Source organism: Oryzias latipes, chromosome 15 (genome assembly GCF_053564925.1).
Source record: "Oryzias latipes strain Hd-rR chromosome 15, Olatipes_Hd-rR_3.1".
In the NCBI taxonomy this organism is placed as follows: Eukaryota; Metazoa; Chordata; class Actinopteri; order Beloniformes; family Adrianichthyidae; genus Oryzias; species Oryzias latipes.
This window is the reverse complement of record NC_136251.1, coordinates 14375314-14397264: the sequence shown is the minus strand read 5'-3', so window position 1 is coordinate 14397264 and position 21951 is coordinate 14375314. Positions and strand designations below refer to the sequence as shown.

Sequence of the window (21951 nt, the reverse complement as noted above, 5' to 3'; positions counted from 1 at the left end):
TCTTGGCTTTCCAAGACTTCCAAGTTTTCTGCAGTAATATTAAGCTCCTTAGTCTGTTAAAGTCTCACTGCAGTTGATCAGTCTTGCTGCTGTTTCAGTTTTGTGGTGTCTTAGTTTGTAACAGACACATGAGTGCACACGCACACAAACACGCCCCCCTCCGGGGGATCTTTCATGCAGAAGTCCTGCGATCAAGAGGTTTGACCTGAAGTGTTTTGTCCAGAGGCGGTCCTGGCTAGTTTGACGCTCTGGTGGAGTTACTGGACGGCACCATCACTTCACCCTCACCCCCCCTTCCAGCCCTCAACCCTGTCTGTCTGCATACATACAAACAGTAGAACAAAACATATCACTGATTTTACTTCACTAATCATATAAGTAAAAAATACTTGTAACGTTGAATTCATGATTAAGATGAAGAATGTAAGTGATTTCACACTTAACACGCATCAGTTTATGTTTTCTTCTTGAGGGCTGGCTGGCTCTGGTAAAAATTGCCACATTTGACTGTTTTTTGAGCTGAATACAACCCTGATACGAATTATGAATGAACAAATTCCGGTCTTTTCCATTGGCTTCATGAATGAACATCAATGGAAACTAAAGGACATATTCTTCTGGTTTCAAACTAAAGCATTGCCTATATATGAGAACAGCAGAGGAGCTTAGATGAAATCCACCAATTAGCTATTTAACAAGACTAGTCTAACTAAGTGCAAACCCTCATTATCCATGTGGCAAATGTTGCTCAGAATTTTTCTCCTCAAACAGTAAATTTGGTCGTATTTAGCGAGTGTTACTTTTGGACACCGCCCGAATTCCTTTATCCTTGGAATGTTTTTCTTCCTCTTCTCTTCTTTTGTTTCTGAACTGGCCACCTGATGTTTCCTTCGAACTTTTGTCCGCTTTCCACAACCCTTGAATAGACTTTTCCGTCTGTCAAACACCCAGAGTCAAGATGAGTGAGATGATGGAAACACACTCACTTAGAAACAGACTCCTTTCTATTTTTTTTCTTTCCCTTTTCAAAAAATCCAGTAAACCCAATAAAGTATGTTAATTTTATGAATGAAAACTGTGTATGTATTTATTTATTAGAACACAGTTAGTTAGCAGTTAGTTTATTGTGTGGTCTGGAATCATAAGCGGTGGCTCTACCTGGACCTGGTGTGTTCAGTTATTCAGACTATGGAGACACCTAAGTCAGCAAATCAGGAGAAAACAGTGCAGAGAGAACTGGAAAACGGCTTCACATTACATTTGCTGTGGAGAATTATTGTACGACTTCTGCATGAAGTGGAGGCATTATTACTAATATTTTATAAAAATAATAAAAACAAAAGAGCTGGTATCAGATCTGAAGGGCTTCAGGGGTTCCTGTAGAGCTGAGGTTGAGAGGATAAATATCCTCCTGCACATCCACTGGCTCTTCATTTGGAAGTAAGATTTCTTCTTTTGTTTTTGCACTAAACGTTTGAGAGTTTGGGATTATCTGTTTTCTGTAATGTGGAGCAGTTTGTCCTCATCATGTAATTTTCTCTGTGATGTGAGTTAATCCACCGCAGGTGAGCAGGTAATCAGAGTAATGGCTTTCTGTCGGAGCGTCGACCCACAGACCTACATGTCCTGCAGCCCCTGCCGCTCCTCTTCACTGCTTGTGTGTCCCTCTTCCCTTAAAAGGTGCACCTCCAGCAGCGGTGCGTCCTTTTCCCATTCCTGGGTGTTCCTGCTGGCTCCACAGATTCCACTCAGAGCTTTTGAGGTCCGAAAAAAGCTGAGATGAACTTTAACTGGATGCAAATTCTGAAAAACATCTCATCCTGAGATCCACAGCAAACCAGAAACAAGATAACGGAGATAAACAAATCTTCCTGCAGGTAGAGGCAGTCCTCCTCTTTGACTTTTTGTGTCTCATTTGATTAATTTAGCTTGAAGTTTTTCATAATGGAGCATTAGTTCCTTCTTTCATTTTTCTTTTCATTTAAGAACAATTAAAAAAATATTTGTTATTACTTTGACTTTATTACTATAGTTTTAATAGCTGACAAAAATCCTTTAAGGCTTCATGACCTCACTCACAAAAGAGGAATTTTATTAAAAAAATCTTTTGTAAAAGAAATAACCTTGTATTTGAAAGCAAAAATATTCAAGGTAATAGAGACTTAACACATGAATTAAGAAGTAATATTTAATAGACTCAAATGTTACTTTTAGCTCCAATAATAGAGATTTAACATTTTAAAGGGAACATTTTTCAGCTAAATAAAACTGTTTAGATCAGAAAAAATGGAACAAAAAGTAGACAAATCAGCATTTTCAGCACAGAGTTGATGAAAGCCATTAAAATGAGAATGATATTTTAATCTTTCAACTGCTCCCTTCAGAGATTAGCACTGTGAATCATCTGTCTCCATCTTAATTTATAATCTGTATCCTCCTTTTCCACACCAACCACCCTCATGTGCTCCTTCATCCAACATCCATGAACTTCTGTCATCATCCTCCAGGTTTGTTTCCTGGTTATTCCAATCCCAGCATTATTAAACAAAAAAAAAATCCCTTTCCCTATTCTCAGCATGCCCAAACCATCTCAATCTGCTTCCCTGCATTGATCTCCTAAACATCTAACATCTTTACTTTAGGTCGTGCTTCCACAACTCTTTACTAGAACTATGATTCATCCGCTTTATTGCTCTGTACCGTACTTTCTACAACTCTGCATGGCTCCTTTCTTCTTAAAATGGGTATCAGTACACTTCTCAACTCCTCAGGCATTCTCTCATCCTCCAACATCTTGTTAAACATTCAAAAACTCCATGATCACCTTTTCAGAACAATGTAATTCCTTCTTAAGAACATAGTCAGGGCCAACCGTCTTTTTTTTAATTAAGATGTTTTTTTAAAAACCTTTGATTAGATCCACACAAAAAATCTATTTTTCATGATATATAGATAGTTCCTATAGGGTACGTTGGGTGATTTGTAAGTTTTTGCTCACAACAATGTTAGTTTGTGATACAAAAATTTTAACATGAGCCTTTGGGAAGAAAGCACCTTATTTACCATCTGCCTCAAATTTGATCCATACATTTTTAATATGGTTTAATTTTATCATAAAGAATTATTATCAACAAACTTTGCATTCTTTCAAAACAGCAAGTAGACATTTGAGAAAATGAATAACAATGGATGAGTTATTTTCCCCATAAGCAGGAAAAGCCCTTCTAGTGCCCCAAGGGGAATGATGATACACTCACTACAGGGTAAAAAACAGACCGTTATATACATTGGGTTTTCAAAGAAAGTTTTGATCATGCCAATGAGGAATGCATTTATCAAATATGATGCAGATACACGCCTTTCCCTCTCTCCCTCTGTCTACAAAGATGCCTACCTCCTCTATTTTTTTTTTTTTAACAAAAGTGGTCCAGTTTTTACTGACACCATGTAAGTCAACAGCAGTAGTGGCAGTTGTTAAACTGGACCATAACTGAATCAGTATGGATATTCAGTTCATGATTGGTTTGATTTATTTTACGTTTGTATTAATGTCAGCTGTCCTTGCTGACACCTTGCAGTTCAAAAAAATACAGGTGATCAAAAACTGATTAGACAGGCTAATGCAACATCAGTATACATGAAGAGTTCAGAGAGCTGAGGCAGGAAAAGCCCCAGTGCATCATGGTACTAAATATCAAAACTTTGCAGATACCAAAAAATACACAGGAAGAGATATTTGTCATTTTCTGAACCATCACCCTGTTTGTGCTGGACTGCAGCATGCACGTGTGGAGGCCAGGGCTGCTATGCGGGGGTGCACGAGTCTGCCTGCACAGTGGTCTTAAACTGAGGACACAAGACGTCCTCCAGCACTGACATTTATCTGAGGACAAAGATCTGAGCTGTTTCCAAGGCGACAATTTTCACGTGCGCAGTCTGACTCACTTTTATTAAAATGATAAAGTTTGCAAGAAAAAAAAAGCTGAAGCTGCTCTGCTTCAGAAATCACTCAGGAATTTTAAAAATGTTATCACCAAAGATCCTGAAGTGGATCTTTTCCATGAATGTTTGTCTCCATGGAGACCACTAAACTTACTGATGGCATCCGTTCGGCATGTTTGGTGCTAAAGTCATGTGGGGTTTGACCTTGGTGTCTCCCCTTCAGAGTTCTTATGGCTTGAAGTTGTGAGCATCTCTGAGGAGAACTGGGTCTGTGAAGACCAGAACCTAAACCCTTTATTTGAAAACCTTTGCTTGAATTCTCCGAATAAGTCAAATTAGAAGGATTTTTTTAATCATTTGGGGGGCAATGGAATCAGGCATTTTATTAAGTTTAGTATAGAAAAACCGCAATCCACACAAAGATCAGTTTATTTTTAGCTGCTTTAAATAACTTTATAATGTGTTGTGAAACCATGACAATGAAGAACATCATCTGGATCAAATATTTAATCAAATATTGTGTTTTTGTGTTAGCTGCAGTCAGCAGATGGAGTACAGTTTTAAGCTAAATCTTTTGCGAGATGATTGTTTTTTTATGTTCATTATATGTTATGGTTTATCTGGTTAGCCCTTAATGTATTTAATCTGGAATAGTTGTTCCGAATAACAATTTGGAAATCTAAAAATGTTTCCATTTTAATGCAGAGCTGCGTGTGTGTGCGCGTGTGTGTGTTGTTATTAATATATATTTTTATATAAACCGTTCAAACGCAAATGGAACTCACCTGAGGCTCACCTGTCCCGCCCGTTGTCATGGGGACGGCTGCTACTCTCTCCCTCTCGTTGCAGGCTGCAGCGCGCAAGAAGGAGGAGGCGGCGCGATGGACACCTCCTGCGGCAAACACGAGGCCAACTGCACGGCCGCGCACGGCTCGCATTCCCCGGTGCCGGTGTCTTCACCCCCGCGCGCCAGCAGCTCGGCCGCGGACGCGTTACGCCTTGTGGAGCTTCGTTTTCCCGCTTCAACGGTGAGTTTATGGTCCGTTTTAACGCGCGCGAAGTGTTTTTTTATTTTATTTTGACTTCTCATTCAGAGAAATAAAAAAAAGTTTGATGCAAACAAAGATTCAGATGAAATATTATTAGAAATTCTTCATCCGATGCTGAACACGCAGTTGATGATGATGATTATGATGATGATGAGGAGGAGAAGGATCATTAAAAGAACTTGAAATGACCTGATTCAGGCACAGCAGGAATCATAAAAGCTGCAGAAAACACAGAGTTCATAAAAAAGTTAAGGTTTACTAAAACCTGTCTTGACAATGTTTCAAGATGTTTGATTTATGGAAGGGTACTGTCTGAACTGACTTTGCCTTTTAAAGTTACAATTAGAAGGAAAGATGGTCTTAACCCTTGTGCTATCTTAGATGACCCCCCCTCACTTTGACATGTTCTCCCTACCATGACAAAGGTGGATAAAAGTGGAAAGATTTCATGTAATCCATGGACACCATTGAAGATCACAAATCATTGAAGAAAAAAGGTTCAGAGCACTGTCTAGTGGGTCTAGATGACCCAACTCCCAATGTTAAAGTGCCTAGGATAGCACAACGGTTAAGCAGCCGATAAATCTTCTGATCCTCACCTCCTTCAGCTGATTTCTTCATGTGTCTGTGATTACAGGTTTTGTTTTGGTTTGCCTTTGTTTGTTTCTCCTCTTCAGTTGTTGCTCTGTGATCGTCATGAAGGATGCTGTCTCTGACGTTCCTCCATTGTTTTCTGCTACAGATCTGAATATTTGAGTTTCTGTTTTGATTTACATCAAACTTAGCAGATTAATGTAAATGTAAAGAAATTGAGTACTTAAAAGATTAATGCAACTACACGTGCTTGGTCAGTAAGGTGAAAGGCTACCACGCAGGAATCCAGGATTCAATTCCCGGAGGGGAATGAACAATGGTACTGGGGGCAGTTACCATATCAATGGCGAGCAATTAACATCACCCAGTGAGGGCCCTTGGGCAAGTCTCTTATCGCTACTGCTTCCTGAGGGCGGTTCGGCTGCAGCTCACCGCTACCCCAGGGGATGGGTCAAATGCGGAGAAGAATTTCCCCATTGTGGGATAAAATATCTATTATTATTAAAATGAAAGTTCCTCATAACAAGTGAACAAAGTGGTTCATGAAAGGGCTAATATGGTTTTTCAAAGATCAGCTGTCTGATGGAAGTGAGTTCATGGATTGAAGCTGAGCTCGGTCTGTCCTCCCGGGGGCGCTGTTGGAGCTGTGCGGGTCCACAGAGGGGTTGGTGGAGGGTAGATTCAGTGGGGGGGATCCTGTGGTGCAGCTGAATGAACTCGTATTGACATTTGTTCTCAGAACATCCATGGAAGCTGCATTGATTGCTGGAGTGTGGGGCTCCGGAAAGCTGCTCCACTTTCAGCCGCTTTACCGGCAGGTTCCTGTCGGACTCACAGCAGAACCTTTAAGATCCGACTTCTTCCTGCCTCCTTTTTCCTGCTTAGCTGTGGAGGTTCTCATCCGTGCCATAAACACAGGGTTATATTCTGTGGGACATCTGGAGTTTAAAGGTTCCTCTAAAAGACTTTTTTCACACCTAAGATAACCTGAATTCTGATGTAAAGACAATTCTCAGATGAACAGAGAAATGCCCTCTATCAGCCTTTAAAGTCCAGCTGTCCTGAAATGAAAGACTTCTCCAAGTGAAGAGGCTTGGTGTGGGGTCCAGGATGACCCAGGTTGGATGCAAAAATATCCACATGTACTGATTTCATGAATGAATAAATGACCGTTTAAGAAAACGGAACAATGACAAGAATATTTCAGACGATCAAGAACAAAAACTGACAACAAGAAGACAGAAAACATAGTGTTACAGAGATTAAAGGAAAATAGATAGGAAAAATTGGCTTTAACTCTTTTTACTGGATAAAGAGTTGATTAAAAATTCTGTTACAGTCACTGAGCATTTCTGCTGCCATGAAGTCACTTCTGTGGATGATGACAAAGATCAAGAAGTTGAGACTTGCTGCTCGGGCCGTCACTTAGGTAAAAAGAAGCATGAAGCAGAACCAGAGACACCAAAACACTAAATGAGTGAAGTGAGCCGTGACGAATGGGTGTGAAACAGTAAGACTGAAACTCCTTTTATTCTAAAAGACTTCTTTCAAACATTATTCCAAACACACGCCTGAAAGCAGGAGTTTACAAAGAAAGGGAGGAGGAAGAGAAAAAAGGGGGAAAACCTGCATGGTGAAGGAACCAGGGTAAAGGAGGAGATCTGATGGATTTCTCTTTTTCTGCACAGCAGAGGAGGATAAAACTGTGGGAGAAGGGGAAGGATTCATGCAGATCAATGGATGAGCAGCTCAGAGCTGCTTAATGGTTTTTGATAAATCAGGTTTTTGCTGCTGGACTCTTGCTCTTCAGACCAGATTGTTTTCATGTTTCTGTGAAAGAAGTCAATCAAATATCTGCCGGGCATTGATCTCTGCTCAAGTTCTGCCGCCTTTGGACCATCTTCAGTGAAGATGAGCTGATGATGAAGGTGTGCAGCTTTCTAGCACCTTCAGAACTCTGTCCATTGTCTGTTAGGACCATGGGGAATTCCAATTTTTGCCCTTAGTTCCCTTTAAAAAACAACTATGATGAAATTTGTGTTTTTGGTGTTTTTAACGTGTTGTTTAACAGGTAGCATTTTTCTCTGCAAGTCAGAAGCTCCCTGCTCTGCTCCATTCTGATGTATCCACTTGCAGACAAATAGACCCATGTAGATCTTTCTTTTCCTTGACTGAGCTGACATCTGGTTCCAAACTGCTCAATGCCTGGAAAGCTTTAATATTTTTCTCCATTTTTTTGTTGCACCTTAAAGGTTAGGTTGGGGTTGTGAGAGGCTGGAAGCTGGCACAAAAACTGATGGATAAGGAGAAGGGGGTTGGCTTACTCCACACCAGAGGTCCCGCCCACAGAAGCGAGAAATCCTGACTGTTTCCTCTTAATTTAAAGAGGGGGATTTCTAATAAACTCCTGCTGCTCTGCAGAACTATATTCCAGAAAATGACACAGGTTGTTTGATTTTGGCTCCAAACAGTATAATCATAGTTAAAAGACCACTGGAGATGCTTTTACAATAGATCCTAAGATGAGAGGAGTTGAACTTTCAGTTCGGCTGCAAACTAGTTCAATTCAGTTGATTCAAATGTGAGCTAACAACAACAAAAGAGGAGCAAAAAATGAACTGAGGATTTTCTCAATTGTTTGAACTTTTCTGGGACAGGAGTTCCTGAAGGACAGTTCAGCATTCAAGAGAGCCTCTGACCCAAAACACAGAGGTCAATAATTCACAAGTGAGCCTCACAAAGGCTTCAGAAATGTTCTGACATGGGTTTCCTGCTGTTGTCTTCTCTGTGTTCCCTGTTTTGGGCGTGGTGTTCAGTGAAACGCCTTCAGCTCATGGGTCGCTTCTTGTCATGTGACTGTTGATGTTGGCCCCACTAATGAAATGTCACTTGGCATTATTTTGCTGTTTAGTGCTTGTGTGTCTGCGTCGACTTCATTTGCGTTCACGCCTGGCCTGCAGCATCTCCTCGTCTTAGAGCAGATGAAGCTGCTCGTGTGTGAAAGCACACAGATGACAGAAATGGGCTGAAATGTCCCCTTTTCTTTTTAGAATGAATTCTTAAGTAAAAGCTTTTCTCAGTACTTAAGTCTGCTGTAAAGAAATAAGGTGTTTATTAGAATCAATAGATTATTTTTTGAGAAATCTGCTTCCAGTTAAAAAAAGTTGAACTTTAATGGAATGGAAGGCTTCAACTCTGCAGTTTTATTGAATTTTGGTCAGGAGTCAGAGAACCCCCTCAGCGCTGAAGAGACTTGCTGGTCTCAGAGACTCCTTCGGGTTTTGTTTTGGTCCAGTGAAGAGTGGCTGTAAACACTAATCTTCTTTTGATATTTATATTGCTAACAGCAGCTTCATTGGACAAACATGTGACTTCTTTTTTAACTTGTGAGTGTTTGTGGATTAAAAAATCTAGTTCTGCCCATTTCGAACCAGAACCTCAGGACAAGACTAAAGCTCAAATCTTATGGATCCTTCTGGTTCTGTTGGGTCAGACACCTTGCTTTAGCAGTTACCTTCTGTTGAAGTGTTTCTCTCTTTGACAGTAAAGTTTATTGTTTTGCTTCGTTGTTTCTGGTTTCAATTCATAAAGTTTTTAGGTTTTTTGTTTTGCAAAACAGTTTGCATTTGGAAAAACTCAAGTTTTTTTTTTTTACTGACGTTATGGCTAAATTCCTCCCATGACGATGACAGAAATCCTGCTGAAGACTCAGCGTGATGAAGACTGTAGCCTCTTCATCTTCTACATGGTTGGACTGCAGACATGAGCACCGGAGCGATAATCTCTGATGTCACAGAGGATTTTGAAACAAAGAAAACTAAACCTGAAGTGGAACAGGCATGTTAAACAGGATTAGTTGCGCCGACCTGAACAGCATGCTAAATTTGGACATTTGGGTGGGACAGATTAATATATCCAAATCTTAGCTCAAAAGTGGACTCCTCCCCCATTGCTGTCACAAATAAAAAGTAATAAACATAAAAACAGTTCATTTTAAGTGCAAAGTTAATTAGGGAGTCATTGGGAATTGCTTCCTTCTGACATCAGCCTCTAGTGATCTTTTAAGGAACTGCAGTACATGCACTTTCTGGTTTACATCAAATTAAGGGTGAGGCTTGGTGTGGACCAACATGATGTTTCTGCAGGATTTGGTCTGATCCTGCCAGAAATCCTGTCTTTGTAGAGGTTTGAGTTCCCCACTCTGTGGAGCTTAGCATTTCTTCTCCAAAGTTTACTTCATTCCTGCCTCCATGTTTGTGTGCGAGTAGGCAGACGTGAAGTTGGTAGTCTCATTCAGAACTTCGTTTGGTTCTGAATGAGACTCCTCAGGATGTTTTACACTTTTGGGAAAGTTTTCTTCAAGTTTTGGTCAAAAGGATTTTCTGTGAGTTTGTCCTTCATCTTTTTCTACCTTAGTTTTAGAAAACAGTTGGTCCTTCTGGATGAGGGCAGAGCAGATGAATGATGAAGATGTTTCTGCAGTGGAGTTCTTGCAGTGTGGAGTCAGCTGTGTCAGATGAACATCACGGCAGACCCAGTTCTGCTTTGAGCTGGTTCTGTAAACTGTGCTGCGTTCAGGCGTTGAGGGACACTTGGCTGTAAGAGCTTTGATGGATTGAAGTGATGTGCAGAAGTTCATTTGACATGAGCTGTTTACTCATTTGAAACAACAATAACAATGATTCCCCCCCCATGTTTGCTCAATTTATTTATTTATTTTTTTGTTTGTCTATTTATTTATTTTAGTGTAACGCAGAGTCACTCATTGTCTCATGATTTGGATATTTGAATCCCTTCATGGTGACCATCAGTCCTCAGATGAGGTGAGGGTCTTTTGATAAATAATTAGGAAATTTGATAAGGGGACCGCAGATTACTTGGATAAATATTTAAAATAGAAATAAAATGTTGCCTCACTGGTCTGAATCCCGGCTGAGTCCTTTCTGTGTGGAATCTGCATGTTTTCCATGGGCATGCATGCGTTTTCTAAAGGCACTTTAGCTTCCTCCCACAGTCCAAAAAATGCTTGATAGTTGAATTTGTGAGGGGAGGGTAAGGGACTCAAAATTGTTCCTTAGGTGTGTTGGAGTGATGATCAATGTAGACTTAGGGCTCTGGGACAGAACGGGATTAATCTACTGAGAGGGTTCCTTTCTCACAGCAACATCCAGTGAAGAGCTGGAAAATATTTTCATAATGATATGTTGCAGGGAAACACAAAGCATTGCAGAGTCACGTTTCTGTTTGTCAGAGAAAATCTGCACAGACGGAAGCGTCGTCGCAGAGATCTAACTAACAAAAGTTTTCTTCTCTGCCTAAAAATAAGATTAATTTATTTCAGAAGCATAGACAGAGCTGCAGACACACAAAGCTGAACTTACACAACTATGGAAGGATAATCCAGCAGACACACAAAGCTGCAAATGTACAAAGCTGAAGAAAGAACTCTCTGAAATTTTCAAGATTGAACTTTGCCTGAGGACTCTACTACACAAAAAGTGTTTGTTTCTGCTGCACTTGGGTTTCAAGCACGACTCCTTATTTGGCTTAATACAATTTAAATATATAAATAAGTTTAATAAATACATAGAACACTTTTAGTCTAAGAGGCTTTTCTCAGTTTCTGCAGGCTTCAGTTTCTGTTGAAGGCTACATTTGAAACAATGGCACTTCCTGTTTTGTTTTGAAGGATTTTGTCCTCCATCTGTTTTGGTGTATTTACTTCTTGTCTTCTCCAGCAGCCACACCTGAGTTTTATCAGGTCTGCTGCTAAAGTCAGTCTAACTCCATGATGTTTTTGCGGTCATTTTTCTGAACAGCAGAGTGAAATCAGCAGAAAGCTGCTTTAACACAGAGCAAAGAGCTCAATGTCCATTGGTGGAGAGTGGAGCGCTGGGCGGGGCCAAACCAGCATGTTAATAAAGCCTGAAACATTATAACAACTGAGCTTTTAGAAAGCTGGCTGAATAAGCTGCATTTTTGGGTTTGAGAGTATGTGTTGTGTGTTTGCAGCTGCTGTGAGGTGTAAATGTTTACTCCTGTCAGGACATGTCCCTCTGCATCTTCGTCATCATCGCCGCAATTGGCTGCAAGATGTCTTTGTGTTGTTTTTTTTTGCTTTGAACTTCACAAATCAGTGTTTGCACAGTTTAACCAGGTTCCATGGGTTGGTGGGGCTCTGACTCACACCCTGCATGTTAAACTAGGCGTTGAAACCTGTCACCAGGGTCACAGGTGGGCCACAGGGGGGTCACAAGGCGGTCGCCATCCGTGAGACTTGTGGCATTTTCTGTGACATTCGGGCCCACAGAGATAACACGCACAAACAACACATACATTTCTTCTCCAAAACACCACAGGGGAAACTCAGGAGCGCTTTCACCGATGTGCCGCTCAAAGGGCGAGCAGAGTCGCCCATCACCGTGAACACTTAATGCATCGTTTATCCCATGTTGACACTCATCTCAGTGCAGAGGAGGCTCTCCTAATCCCTTTGTTCAGCTTCAGTGATGCTGCTGCTCTAATAAAAACTAAAGATCAAAGTGAACCCTCTGTCCTGCAAACCATCAGGAAGTCCATCTCTTCTATTTTGTCAGTTACCAACAAAACCCCTTCACCGTTTCTTCTAAAGAACACGAGGAGATCCTTCTGTGAGAGTTGAAGCATGAAGAATATTTCCATTCCATGATTAAAGCAGCTCATTTCATTTGCTTATAAATGTACTTGTATTGATGAGATACAACAGAAAGGGAACAGGGACCATGTTTTTAAAAGTAAAAGCGTTTTTGGGAAATTCTGACTGGATATAAACAGGTTTATGTCCTCCTCAGAGTGACCCTGGACTCATAGCTGCGCCTCCTAATTCCTCCAGTGGACGACTAGTAAAGTGAGGTGGAGGAGGGGCTTATATGAGGTTAATTAGAAAGTAAAAAGGTGCTGGACTCGGAGATAGCGGCTGTTTATCTTTGCCGTGAAGATTTTCCTCTGTGACAGGCGATTATCTGAGCTCCGCTTTCATGTGCGCTCTGCAGAAATCCTCTGCAGCTCTGAAGCCCGGAACATCTACAAACGGAGTCGGGAAGTCAAGGACAGTTTCATCAGGATTTTAACAAAACCGAAGACACAAGGTGAAGTGGATATTCAGCTTTCTCTTTCACACTTATCTGCAGAAGATTTTTCTGCACGGTTGTGCTGAATGACTTGTGTATGTGGCAGCAATAATGCTGCAGCAGAAGCCAAACATTAGGCTCAAAAGTCACTCAGAAGAAACCCTGAAGGCAACTGAAAACTTTCACAACAAAACATACAAAAATACATCATTAAACATTTCAGCAGTGAGCTGTCAACAGCTTCATGCCATTGAAGATGTTGTCAAGCAGCTGGATTTATCCTGTCTATCTTTGAAGGACACAAAAGGCAGTTTGTTTAGAAAAATAAGGGCTGTTCCAATTGCAGACATATAAATGACAAAAAACCAATGGCATGCAGTGAGGTTGATGGCTGGTGAGGTGGGGGGTCTAAGGGCAGGGCTGCCAGTATAGCTTAGTCAGTTTGTTAGTTCATTTTAGTATTTTCCTATTGAACTCTTTGTATTCGTGATCCTTTTGAGTTCATGTTTTACTTCGAAGCCCATCGAGACGACTGTTGTTGTGATTTTGGGCTATACAAATAAAATTGAAATTGAAATTGAAATTGAGGCACCGACTCCTCGGTAGTCAGATTTACAATTGCAAGAACTGAATATTTCACCATTCATCATGTAACATCCGGTGTTGTTCCACGCACCGACGTAAGTTGATGACGTATGTGACGTGTGACGGAAGTAAATAAAAGAAGAGAGTTGTCTGCCGAAGAAGCCTCTTGTAGTTTCTGAGTATCCTAAAATAATACGGAAGTATTGCATGGTGTCAGAACGGAGCGTGCCCAGATCGACCTGACGATTGAAGATGAAGAGCGCCGGCGTACTGATGCCGCGAATGGATTGGGATTCCAGCAATTTACCTGACACATGGAGAAAATTCCGCTAGCATGTGGAGCTCATGTTTTCAGGCCCGCTGCGTAATAAATCTCTGGAGGAGAAATGCAGCTACCTGTTGTTGTGGATTGGAGAAAAAGGCAGAGATGAGCAGATTGAGTTTTAAAGTGGACACTGGTGCTCAGGCTAACATCATACCACCCAAAATATTTCACCAGATGTTCGGGAGTGTCGCCTTACGCCCAGCAGACAGCAAGCTCACTGCATTTGGTGGGCATTCACTGAAAACAGAAGGAGTCTGCAGGCTGACATGCAGACACAAAGAAAAGATGATTCCTCTGGATTTCACCATAATAAGCGAAAAGGCTCCCCCTGTCCTAGGCATGCGTGCTTGTCTGGACCTCGACATATTCAGAATAATACATGTCATTTCTGCAGAACCCAAGAGAGGCACAAACATCCTGGAGGAGTTTCCTGACGTTTTTGAGGGTGTTGGTCTATTCCCTGGAGAATGTAAGTTTCAGCTAAAACCCTCAGCTGTTCCAGTGGTGTTCCCCTCTCGCCGGATCCCGCATGCGCTGCGAGACCAGCTAAAAGCTGAGCTCGATGCTATGGAAAACACAAACATAATACAGAAGGTGACAGAGCCAACAGAATGGGTAAATGCCCTAGTGGTAGTGGAAAAGCCCCAAACCACGAAACTTAGGGTGTCTAGACCCTCGCCCACTGAACAAAGCCATCCAAAGACCCCATTACCCCCTGCCTACGTTGGATGACATCACACCAAGGCTGGCGGGTGCACAGTCCTTCAGCGTGCTGGATGCCAGATCTGGATACTGGGCGATAAAATTCAGTGAGGAATCATCCATCACTTCACAGCCTCACTTGCCTCATCAGACAGCACGTTCACATCGAGGAAACTATTAAACATTAGTGGGTACTAGGGCTCACGGTATGAGTAAAACTCCCGATATGCGATATTAGTTATCAATATCGCGATGACGATATAACTTGCGATAAATGAACAACTAGCAAAAACAACAAAAACATTTCCATTTCACTGCAAAAGTTTAATTTAAATAAGAGTCAAAATTCCTTAAATTATTCTCCAAATGACCGTCGTCTAATTAGGAGGGCAACATCTAACATAAAAGCTCCATCCGATTGGTCAACAACATGAAGGGCTTCATCTGATTGGTCAAATGGCTAAAGGGATTTATTTAATTAATTAAATAGTTCAAGTTGCCATAGGATTGTTTTTAGCACATTTAAGGTTTACCATTTATTGCGATTTTCGCTCACTGTTGCGATATGGATATTGCACAGCTTGAAATCGCGATAAATTTGTGATTAATTGTGTAGGCCTAGTGCAGGGGTCGGCAACCCAAAATGTTGAAAGAGCCAAATTGGACGAAAAAAACAAATATGTCTGGAGCCGCAAAATATTAAAAGCCCTATTTAAGCCTTATAATGAAGGCAACACATGCAATTAATTATTAATTAATACAGTTAAGTTTGATTTCTGTGCAAATGTCAAGCAAGTCAGTGCAAGGGTAAAACAGCAGCATCCTCTTCTTTCGCTGTACATCTCTGGCAAAGACAGTCAGTTTGCGCTCAAATGACAGAACAGCTTCAAGCATTTGCGGCGCCTGGAGACTTTCATTCAGCTCGTTCAGGTGGTTTGTCACAGTCATATCCACCAAAAAGTGCAGCTTTTCGAGCCACTCAGTATCTTCCAGTTGCGGGTAGTTCAGGTCTTTGCTTTTCAGGAATGTTTTAACGTGTTCGAAACAGACGACAAAGTGATACAAAACGTCACCCCTGGACAGCCATCGGACTTTGACGTGTAGCAGGTGATCAAAATATTTCCTTTCAACTTCATCAAGCAATGCACGGAACTGACGGTGGTTCGATTTACATCAGCCACCTGCCAAGCGGTCCGCTAAAAGTTAGAAAAAAAAAATAGCCCTGCTGGTAGAAAAGTGTGTCGCAGGCTATGACGCAAATCTTTGTTGACAGAAACGTTGAAATTTAATATTGTAGTGGCGGTCATGTGCATTTTAGGTCTGTTAGCAGCAGGGGATTGTGGGATGCGGTCTCCTGATCTAATTAGGGCTCAGCATGAGCATTTCTGTTTGCCCACGTTTCTTTTCATATGGCAGTTTTGTTGTTCTACCTTAGTTTATTCTTCCTGTTATGTTGTTTCTTAATGTTGCACCATGAGTGTGGGAGAGGGAAAGGTTGATCACACCTGTGCAATGTTCAATGTGTTGTGTGTTCAAAATAAATTGCCTTATTGTGCTGGAAAGGACACTGCGCTCTCAGCTTCTCTTTCTGCCTCTTCCTCTCTGAGACTATGCAGTCGTGCGGTATGTGGGACATAGAAAGTTCTCTAGCGCAGCCAATTGATTGACAGCTCAACTTGTTGACCGCTTGGCTCCCGTATTTCCCGCTGCAAGTGACGTACCTGCTGGGCATTACAATATTTATTCTACACATTCTTACAGCATTGGAAAACGTTAAGAATGTTTGTGTCTTGTTTTTCCTTCTACAGAAACCATATTAAAACCGCGGCCTAGTGGGTACATTTTAGAAAGAGTAGGTCCTCCTCTGGAAGAAGCTGCTTTAATTTTCTCACAAATGATGTCATGAGTCACCTTTAGGTTGAAGGCCACTGAATTGGCGCTGCTTCAACTGGCCATGTTTGTTTAAACCTGGGAATCGGTCCTTCTAATTAAGAGGAGGAAAAATAAAATGAAAGAATAAGTGTGGGATTTGCTGTTTTGTTTGGAGCAGAAATCTCAGCAAAGGAAAAAATGTAAGCATTTCTAAAGTTATTATTTAGCATTTCATTTGAAGGAATATAAGAATGTATGCAGCAAGAAAAGTCAACGGCCCCGAGAGTCAGTACCTTATCTTCAGAAACGAAGATCTTTGTTTCTATGAATGAACCCTCAGAAATTCTTGGATTTCTTTTAGTCTTCATCTTCTTTTTCTCCTTTTTCCTTTTTATCCTAGTTTTAGATTGTTACTAAACCCTACGACCACCTTTCTGACAGTAGAAAACCAATGATGTCAAACTATACAGCAGGATTGATGGGTAAAGGATGCATTCCACAAAACAAGAAGACTTCATAGTGAGGCATTTTAACAAACTGCATGACTTTGTGTATGAACTGAGTTGTCCAAATAAACCAGCTCTGCCTGAAGCTCAGGATAGTAAGATCACAGCTCTTTAGAACTTTAGTAGATTTCTGGTTATTAACTGAAACATCCGAATGCCAGTAGGTGGTGCCTGACTTAAGAGGAAAGTTCTAATTTACCATTTGCTGCAATTTGGGAAAAACCCAATCACACTAGTGGGATGCAGCTACTTGCCGTTTGGTTAGCCACGCCCACACAGTGATGTTGTCAAAACTCTTCAACAGGTTTTAACTACCAACTTCAGCTGGGAAAAATCCCCAATTTTGAATCCAGTGGAATAAATAAGGAAGATCTTGTAAGTATTTGGGGTTCATGTTGAGGAAGAATTCAAGTTTGGCTCTCTGCTTCCTGTCCTGCAGGTGGCGATGGTCCCACAAACCTTTCACCCATTCCCAACAGTGGACGTCCCTGACCACGCCCACTACACCATTGGATCAGTCATCCTTGCAATTGGCATCACCGGTATCATTGGAAACTTCCTGGTCATCTATGCCTTCAGCAGGTAGGATGATGGGTTTACTTCTTGTGACCTTAAATGTCTGTTTCTGCGATTCATGTGATAAACAGACTGCTGCACCTTTTGAGGATCACTGCCTTTGGTCTTGACTTTGTTGTTTTGGTCTCCAAATTATTGTAGGTCGTGGTCCAGGTTTGTTTACTTAATGGGTCACGTTGAGTCATCTTAAAGTGTTCTAGTCTGCGATCCTGTTGAAGTTTCAGCTAATCATACCTCAGTGTACTAAAGCTCATTCTTTTTAGTTTGTAATGGGGAGGCTCTGCTGCTCCGTTTGAAAGAGTTGGGCTGGCTGAAAAAGGTTAGGCTAAATTAGGATCTGCTTTTGTGTTATTTTTATAGCAACACATCTTCATTATTTGTGTTGTACATTAAGAAACATTTTAATGTTTTTTTGTTTAATTTTTTTTAACCCTCTCTCAATTCAATTCAATTCAATTCAATTTTATTTGTATAGCCCAAAATCACGACAACAGTCGTCTCGATGGGCTTCGAAGTAAAACATGAAATCAAAAGGATCACGAATACAAAGAGTTCAATAGAAAAATACTAAAATGAACTAACAAACTGACTAAGCTATACTGGCATCCCTGCCCTTAGACCCCCCTTCGCGGTAAGGAAAAACTCCCAAAAAAACCGGATTCCGGAAAAAACGAAGAAACCTCAGGGGTGCCCACATGAAGGAGGGATCCTCCCCCAGGACGGACAGGCGATTTACCAGAAATCTTAGAGAAGAATTAACTTATCTAAATCTACAACTACATATATAAAAGTCCAGCAGACGAGCTTCATCCAGCCGTGGTTGTGGGGACAGTCAAAGGCGCGAGTCGAGCCGGAGACAGGAACCACAGCCAGGTGTAGGAGCAGGAGCAGAGACGAGGTACTCGGTCAGGTACAGAGCAGAGACGAGCCAGAGATGAGCCAGAGGCAGGATCCACAGCCAGGTGTAGGAGCAGGAGCAAAGGCGAGGTAAACGGTCAGGAACTGGAGCACGGATGAGCCAACTGGAGTCTGGAAGCACTCCCACTCCCCAGGAGGGGAGAGGAAAAGAGGGACAATACATGAATCGCACTGCACCAAACAGAGGCATGGAGAACTAAATGATAAATTATGATCAAGAATAGAGGAGAGGAAGGGTAGAAGTAAAAAAGGAAAGAGGACAGAACCCCAGTGCACCATAGTTACCCCAGCTTCAACTTCTAGCAGCCTTTTAAAAGAAATAGTTATTATTAAGTTTAATTTAAACAAACTAACATTAAGTTAAATAATCTCTGAATACTAGCTAGTCTGACAATAAGCCTGTCCAAAGAGGAATGTTTTCAGTCTAGCTTTGAATGTAGAAACTGAGTCGGCCTCTCTTACATGAGCTGGGAGTTTATTCCATAAGACAGGGGCTTGGTGGCTAAACGCTCTACCTCCAACCGTACTTTTACTAATTCTAGGAACCACAAGCAGTCCTGCATTTTGCGAGCGAAGTGTTCTGATTGGTTGGTAAGGGACTATGAGGTCCTTAATATAGGACGGGGCCATTCCATGTAAGGCCTTATAGGTTAACAGGAGGATCTTGAACTTAATTCTAGAATCAACTGGGAGCCAATGGAGCGAAACTAACACAGGAGTGATGTGATCTCTTCTGCTGGTTCCAGCTAACAATCTAGCAGCTGCGTTCTGAACAAGCTGGAGACTTCTTAAGGAACTCTTAGGACACGCTGCTAACAAGGAGTTACAGTAATCCAGCCTCGACGTAACAAATGCATGGATGAGTTTTTCAGCATCACTCTTAGAAAGTATATTTCTGATCTTAGCAATATTTCGCAGGTGAAAAAAGGCAGTTCTACATGCCTGAGATATGTGAGCCTTAAATGATAAATCCTGGTCAAGTAAAACCCCAAGGTTTCTAACTGTGGAATTAGGGGCTATACTTATGCCATCCAGGGAGACTATCTGAGCAGACAGAGCATCTCTGAGGTTTTTAGGACCAAGTATAATGACCTCAGTTTTTTCTGGGTTCAAGAGGAGGTAATTAATTGTCATCCAGGTCTTGATGTCACTGATGCAGGCGTTCAGTTTCTCTATCTGGTCATTCTGGTCAGGCTTCATGGATAAATACAACTGCGTATCGTCGGCATAACAATGAAAATTAATGCTGTGTTTCCTGATTATGTTTCCTAGGGGTAACATATAAAGCATAAACAGGATCGGTCCCAAGACTGAGCCCTGTGGGACTCCATAGTTGACTCGAGTGCACTGAGAGGAATGGCCATTTACATTAACGAACTGATACCTATCAGACAGATAGGATTTAAACCACTGGAGAGCAGATCCTCTGATCCCTATGTCCTGCTCTAATCTATGGAGTAAAATACCGTGGTCGATAGTGTCAAAGGCAGCACTGAGGTCCAACAGGACCAGAATAGAAAGTAGTCCCTTTTCTGAGGCCAATAACAAGTCATTAGAGACTCTAACTAGTGCAGTTTCCGTACTGTGGTGAGGTCTAAACCCCGACTGAAAGTCTTCAAAGTGGCTGTTGTCCTGTAGGTGGCAGTAAAGCTGCTTAACTACAACTCTTTCTAGGATTTTAGAAATAAAGGGCAGGTTTGATATCGGTCTATAGTTGGCCAAGATGCTAGGATCCAAACTGGGCTTTTTCAGAAGAGGTTTAACAACTGCATATTTAAAAGACTGTGGCACGTAACCCGTTTCCAGAGAGGCATTTATCATTGTTAATATGGGATCATTAATTAGGGGAAAAGTTTCTTTAAAAAGTCTAGTGGGAATTGGGTCTAACAGACACGTTGAGGATTTGGAGGACGTAATAATTGATGTTATTTCCGCTTGATCCACAGCAGTGAAGCAGTCTAATGTTACAGAGGTTTCTATGGATGCCTCCATTTCTACCGCTTCAGCCTGTTCTGGGCTGATAATAGGAATAACTTGATTTAACTTATGTCTAATATTTGAGATTTTACTATCGAAAAATGTAAGAAAATCATCAGAGCTGAGAGAAACAGGAACATGTGGTTCTACTGAGCTCTGACTGCGAGTTAATTTAGCTATAGTGCTAAAAAGAAATCTTGGATTGTTTCCATTCTCTGATATTAAGGTTGAATAGTACTGGCTTCTAGCTCTACGCAGAGCTTTTTTATAATTTAATAGGCTATGTTTCCAGATATCCAGAGACTGCTCTGAACCGGAGCGGCGCCATTCTCTTTCCAACTTACGGGTTTCTCGTTTAAGAGAACGAGTTTCAGCGTTAAACCACGGTGCTACTCGGTTTTGTCTGACGAACTTAGGTTTCAAGGGGGCAACAACATCGAGTGTACTCCTGAGGGCTTGTAAGGCATCATTAACAAAGTGGTCATTTATACTAGGACTGATACTATGGGAGCTGGTCTCAGAGTATTTTCTCAGAATATCACTAAGTACTGGCTGAACTGTGTGTTTAAACTCAGACACAGAACGGTCAGTTAAGGTTCTTCTAAGTTGTTTCTTATTCACTGGGACAGAAGGATGTTCCAGTGTAAACTGGAAGGTAATCAGAAAGTGATCAGAAATGATGGGGTTAAGAGGAAGGACACTCAGCTGGCTGATCTCTATCCCATGGGTTAGAACAAGGTCCAGGGTGTGCTTATGACAGTGAGTGGGTTCATTCACACTTTGGGTGAAACCAACATCATCTAATAAAGCTGCAAAAGCCTTTCCTAGGCAGTCACTGGGGTCATCAACATGAATATTAAAATCCCCTAATATTATAATTTGATCAGAATCTAAGACAATAGTCGATAGGAAGTCGGAAAACTCAGTTAAAAATTCTAAATATGGGCCGGGGGGGCGATAAATAATTATGAGTAAAACAGGTTTTCGAGTTTTCCTGTTTGGGTGACTTAAAGACAATATGATGCTTTCAAATGAATTATAAGCATTTTTAACTTTAGGGCTGAGAAGTAAGCTAGACTGTGATATTACTGCCAAACCACCTCCTTTCCCTGAAATCCTGGATTTCTGATAGTTAGCATAAGTGGGGGGGGTTGCTTCATTCAATCTAACATAGTCATCCTGATGGAGCCAAGTTTCTGTTAAGGCTAAAAGACTAAGATTGTTATCAGTAATTAACTCGTTGACTAAGAGGGACTTGGAGGAAATGGATCGAATGTTTAATAAACCGCATTTAATGACATAATTCTGCTTGTGAGAACTGCTGTCTGTCACTTTTAAGTTTCTATGACGCGCTCCTTTCATTTGTCTTTCAGCACATAAGCTAAAGCTCGGACCTGCTTGACTTTCCCTCTCATATTTGATATTCTGCAAACAGCTGGACAAAACCTGGAGATAGATTTGCTTTCGAGCTGAAATGTGGGAGCAGCTTCTGAAGACAGAACTGTTTTTGTATCTATTTTCTTACTTCCCCTGCGCTAAAAAGGAAGACTAAAAGGAAGTAGCAGGGTCAGATCCTTCTGTCCTATCACATTTAATTCCTCTAAATGTTAGATTTTCTGAAGGAAATTTATAAGTTTAGGGTTTGTTCCTTTTGTTTTCAACATGTTTCTATTTCTGAATCCTTGAAGCTTGTCATCTGGCCTCATTGTGATCTCTGCAGAGCAGTGTTTAATACAAAACCATATTCCACACACATGAAGCTGCTTTTCTTCTCTTTAAATATTTAGGATCCATCT

The 21951-nt window shown here is 41.2% G+C and overlaps 1 protein-coding gene across 3 annotated transcripts in view; it reads left to right on the top strand.

The window, feature by feature from the left end:
• Positions 1–1741: 1741 nt before the first annotated feature.
• LOC101165418 (melanopsin-A) overlaps positions 1742–21951 on the top strand; it is a 32746-nt gene continuing 12536 nt past the window's right edge. The window contains exons 1-3 of one of the 3 annotated variants that reach the window (XM_078931454.1): positions 1742–1877; positions 4792–4970; positions 17124–17266. In XM_078931454.1, coding sequence (XP_078787580.1) covers positions 4824–4970; positions 17124–17266 — 290 coding nt within the window. In that variant the 5' untranslated portion in view covers positions 1742–1877; positions 4792–4823. Of the gene's footprint in view, positions 1878–4717; positions 4971–12616; positions 12713–17123; positions 17267–21951 lie in introns of those variants that run through there. The other 2 variants (XM_078931455.1, XM_023963602.2) reach the window with 2 other exon arrangements.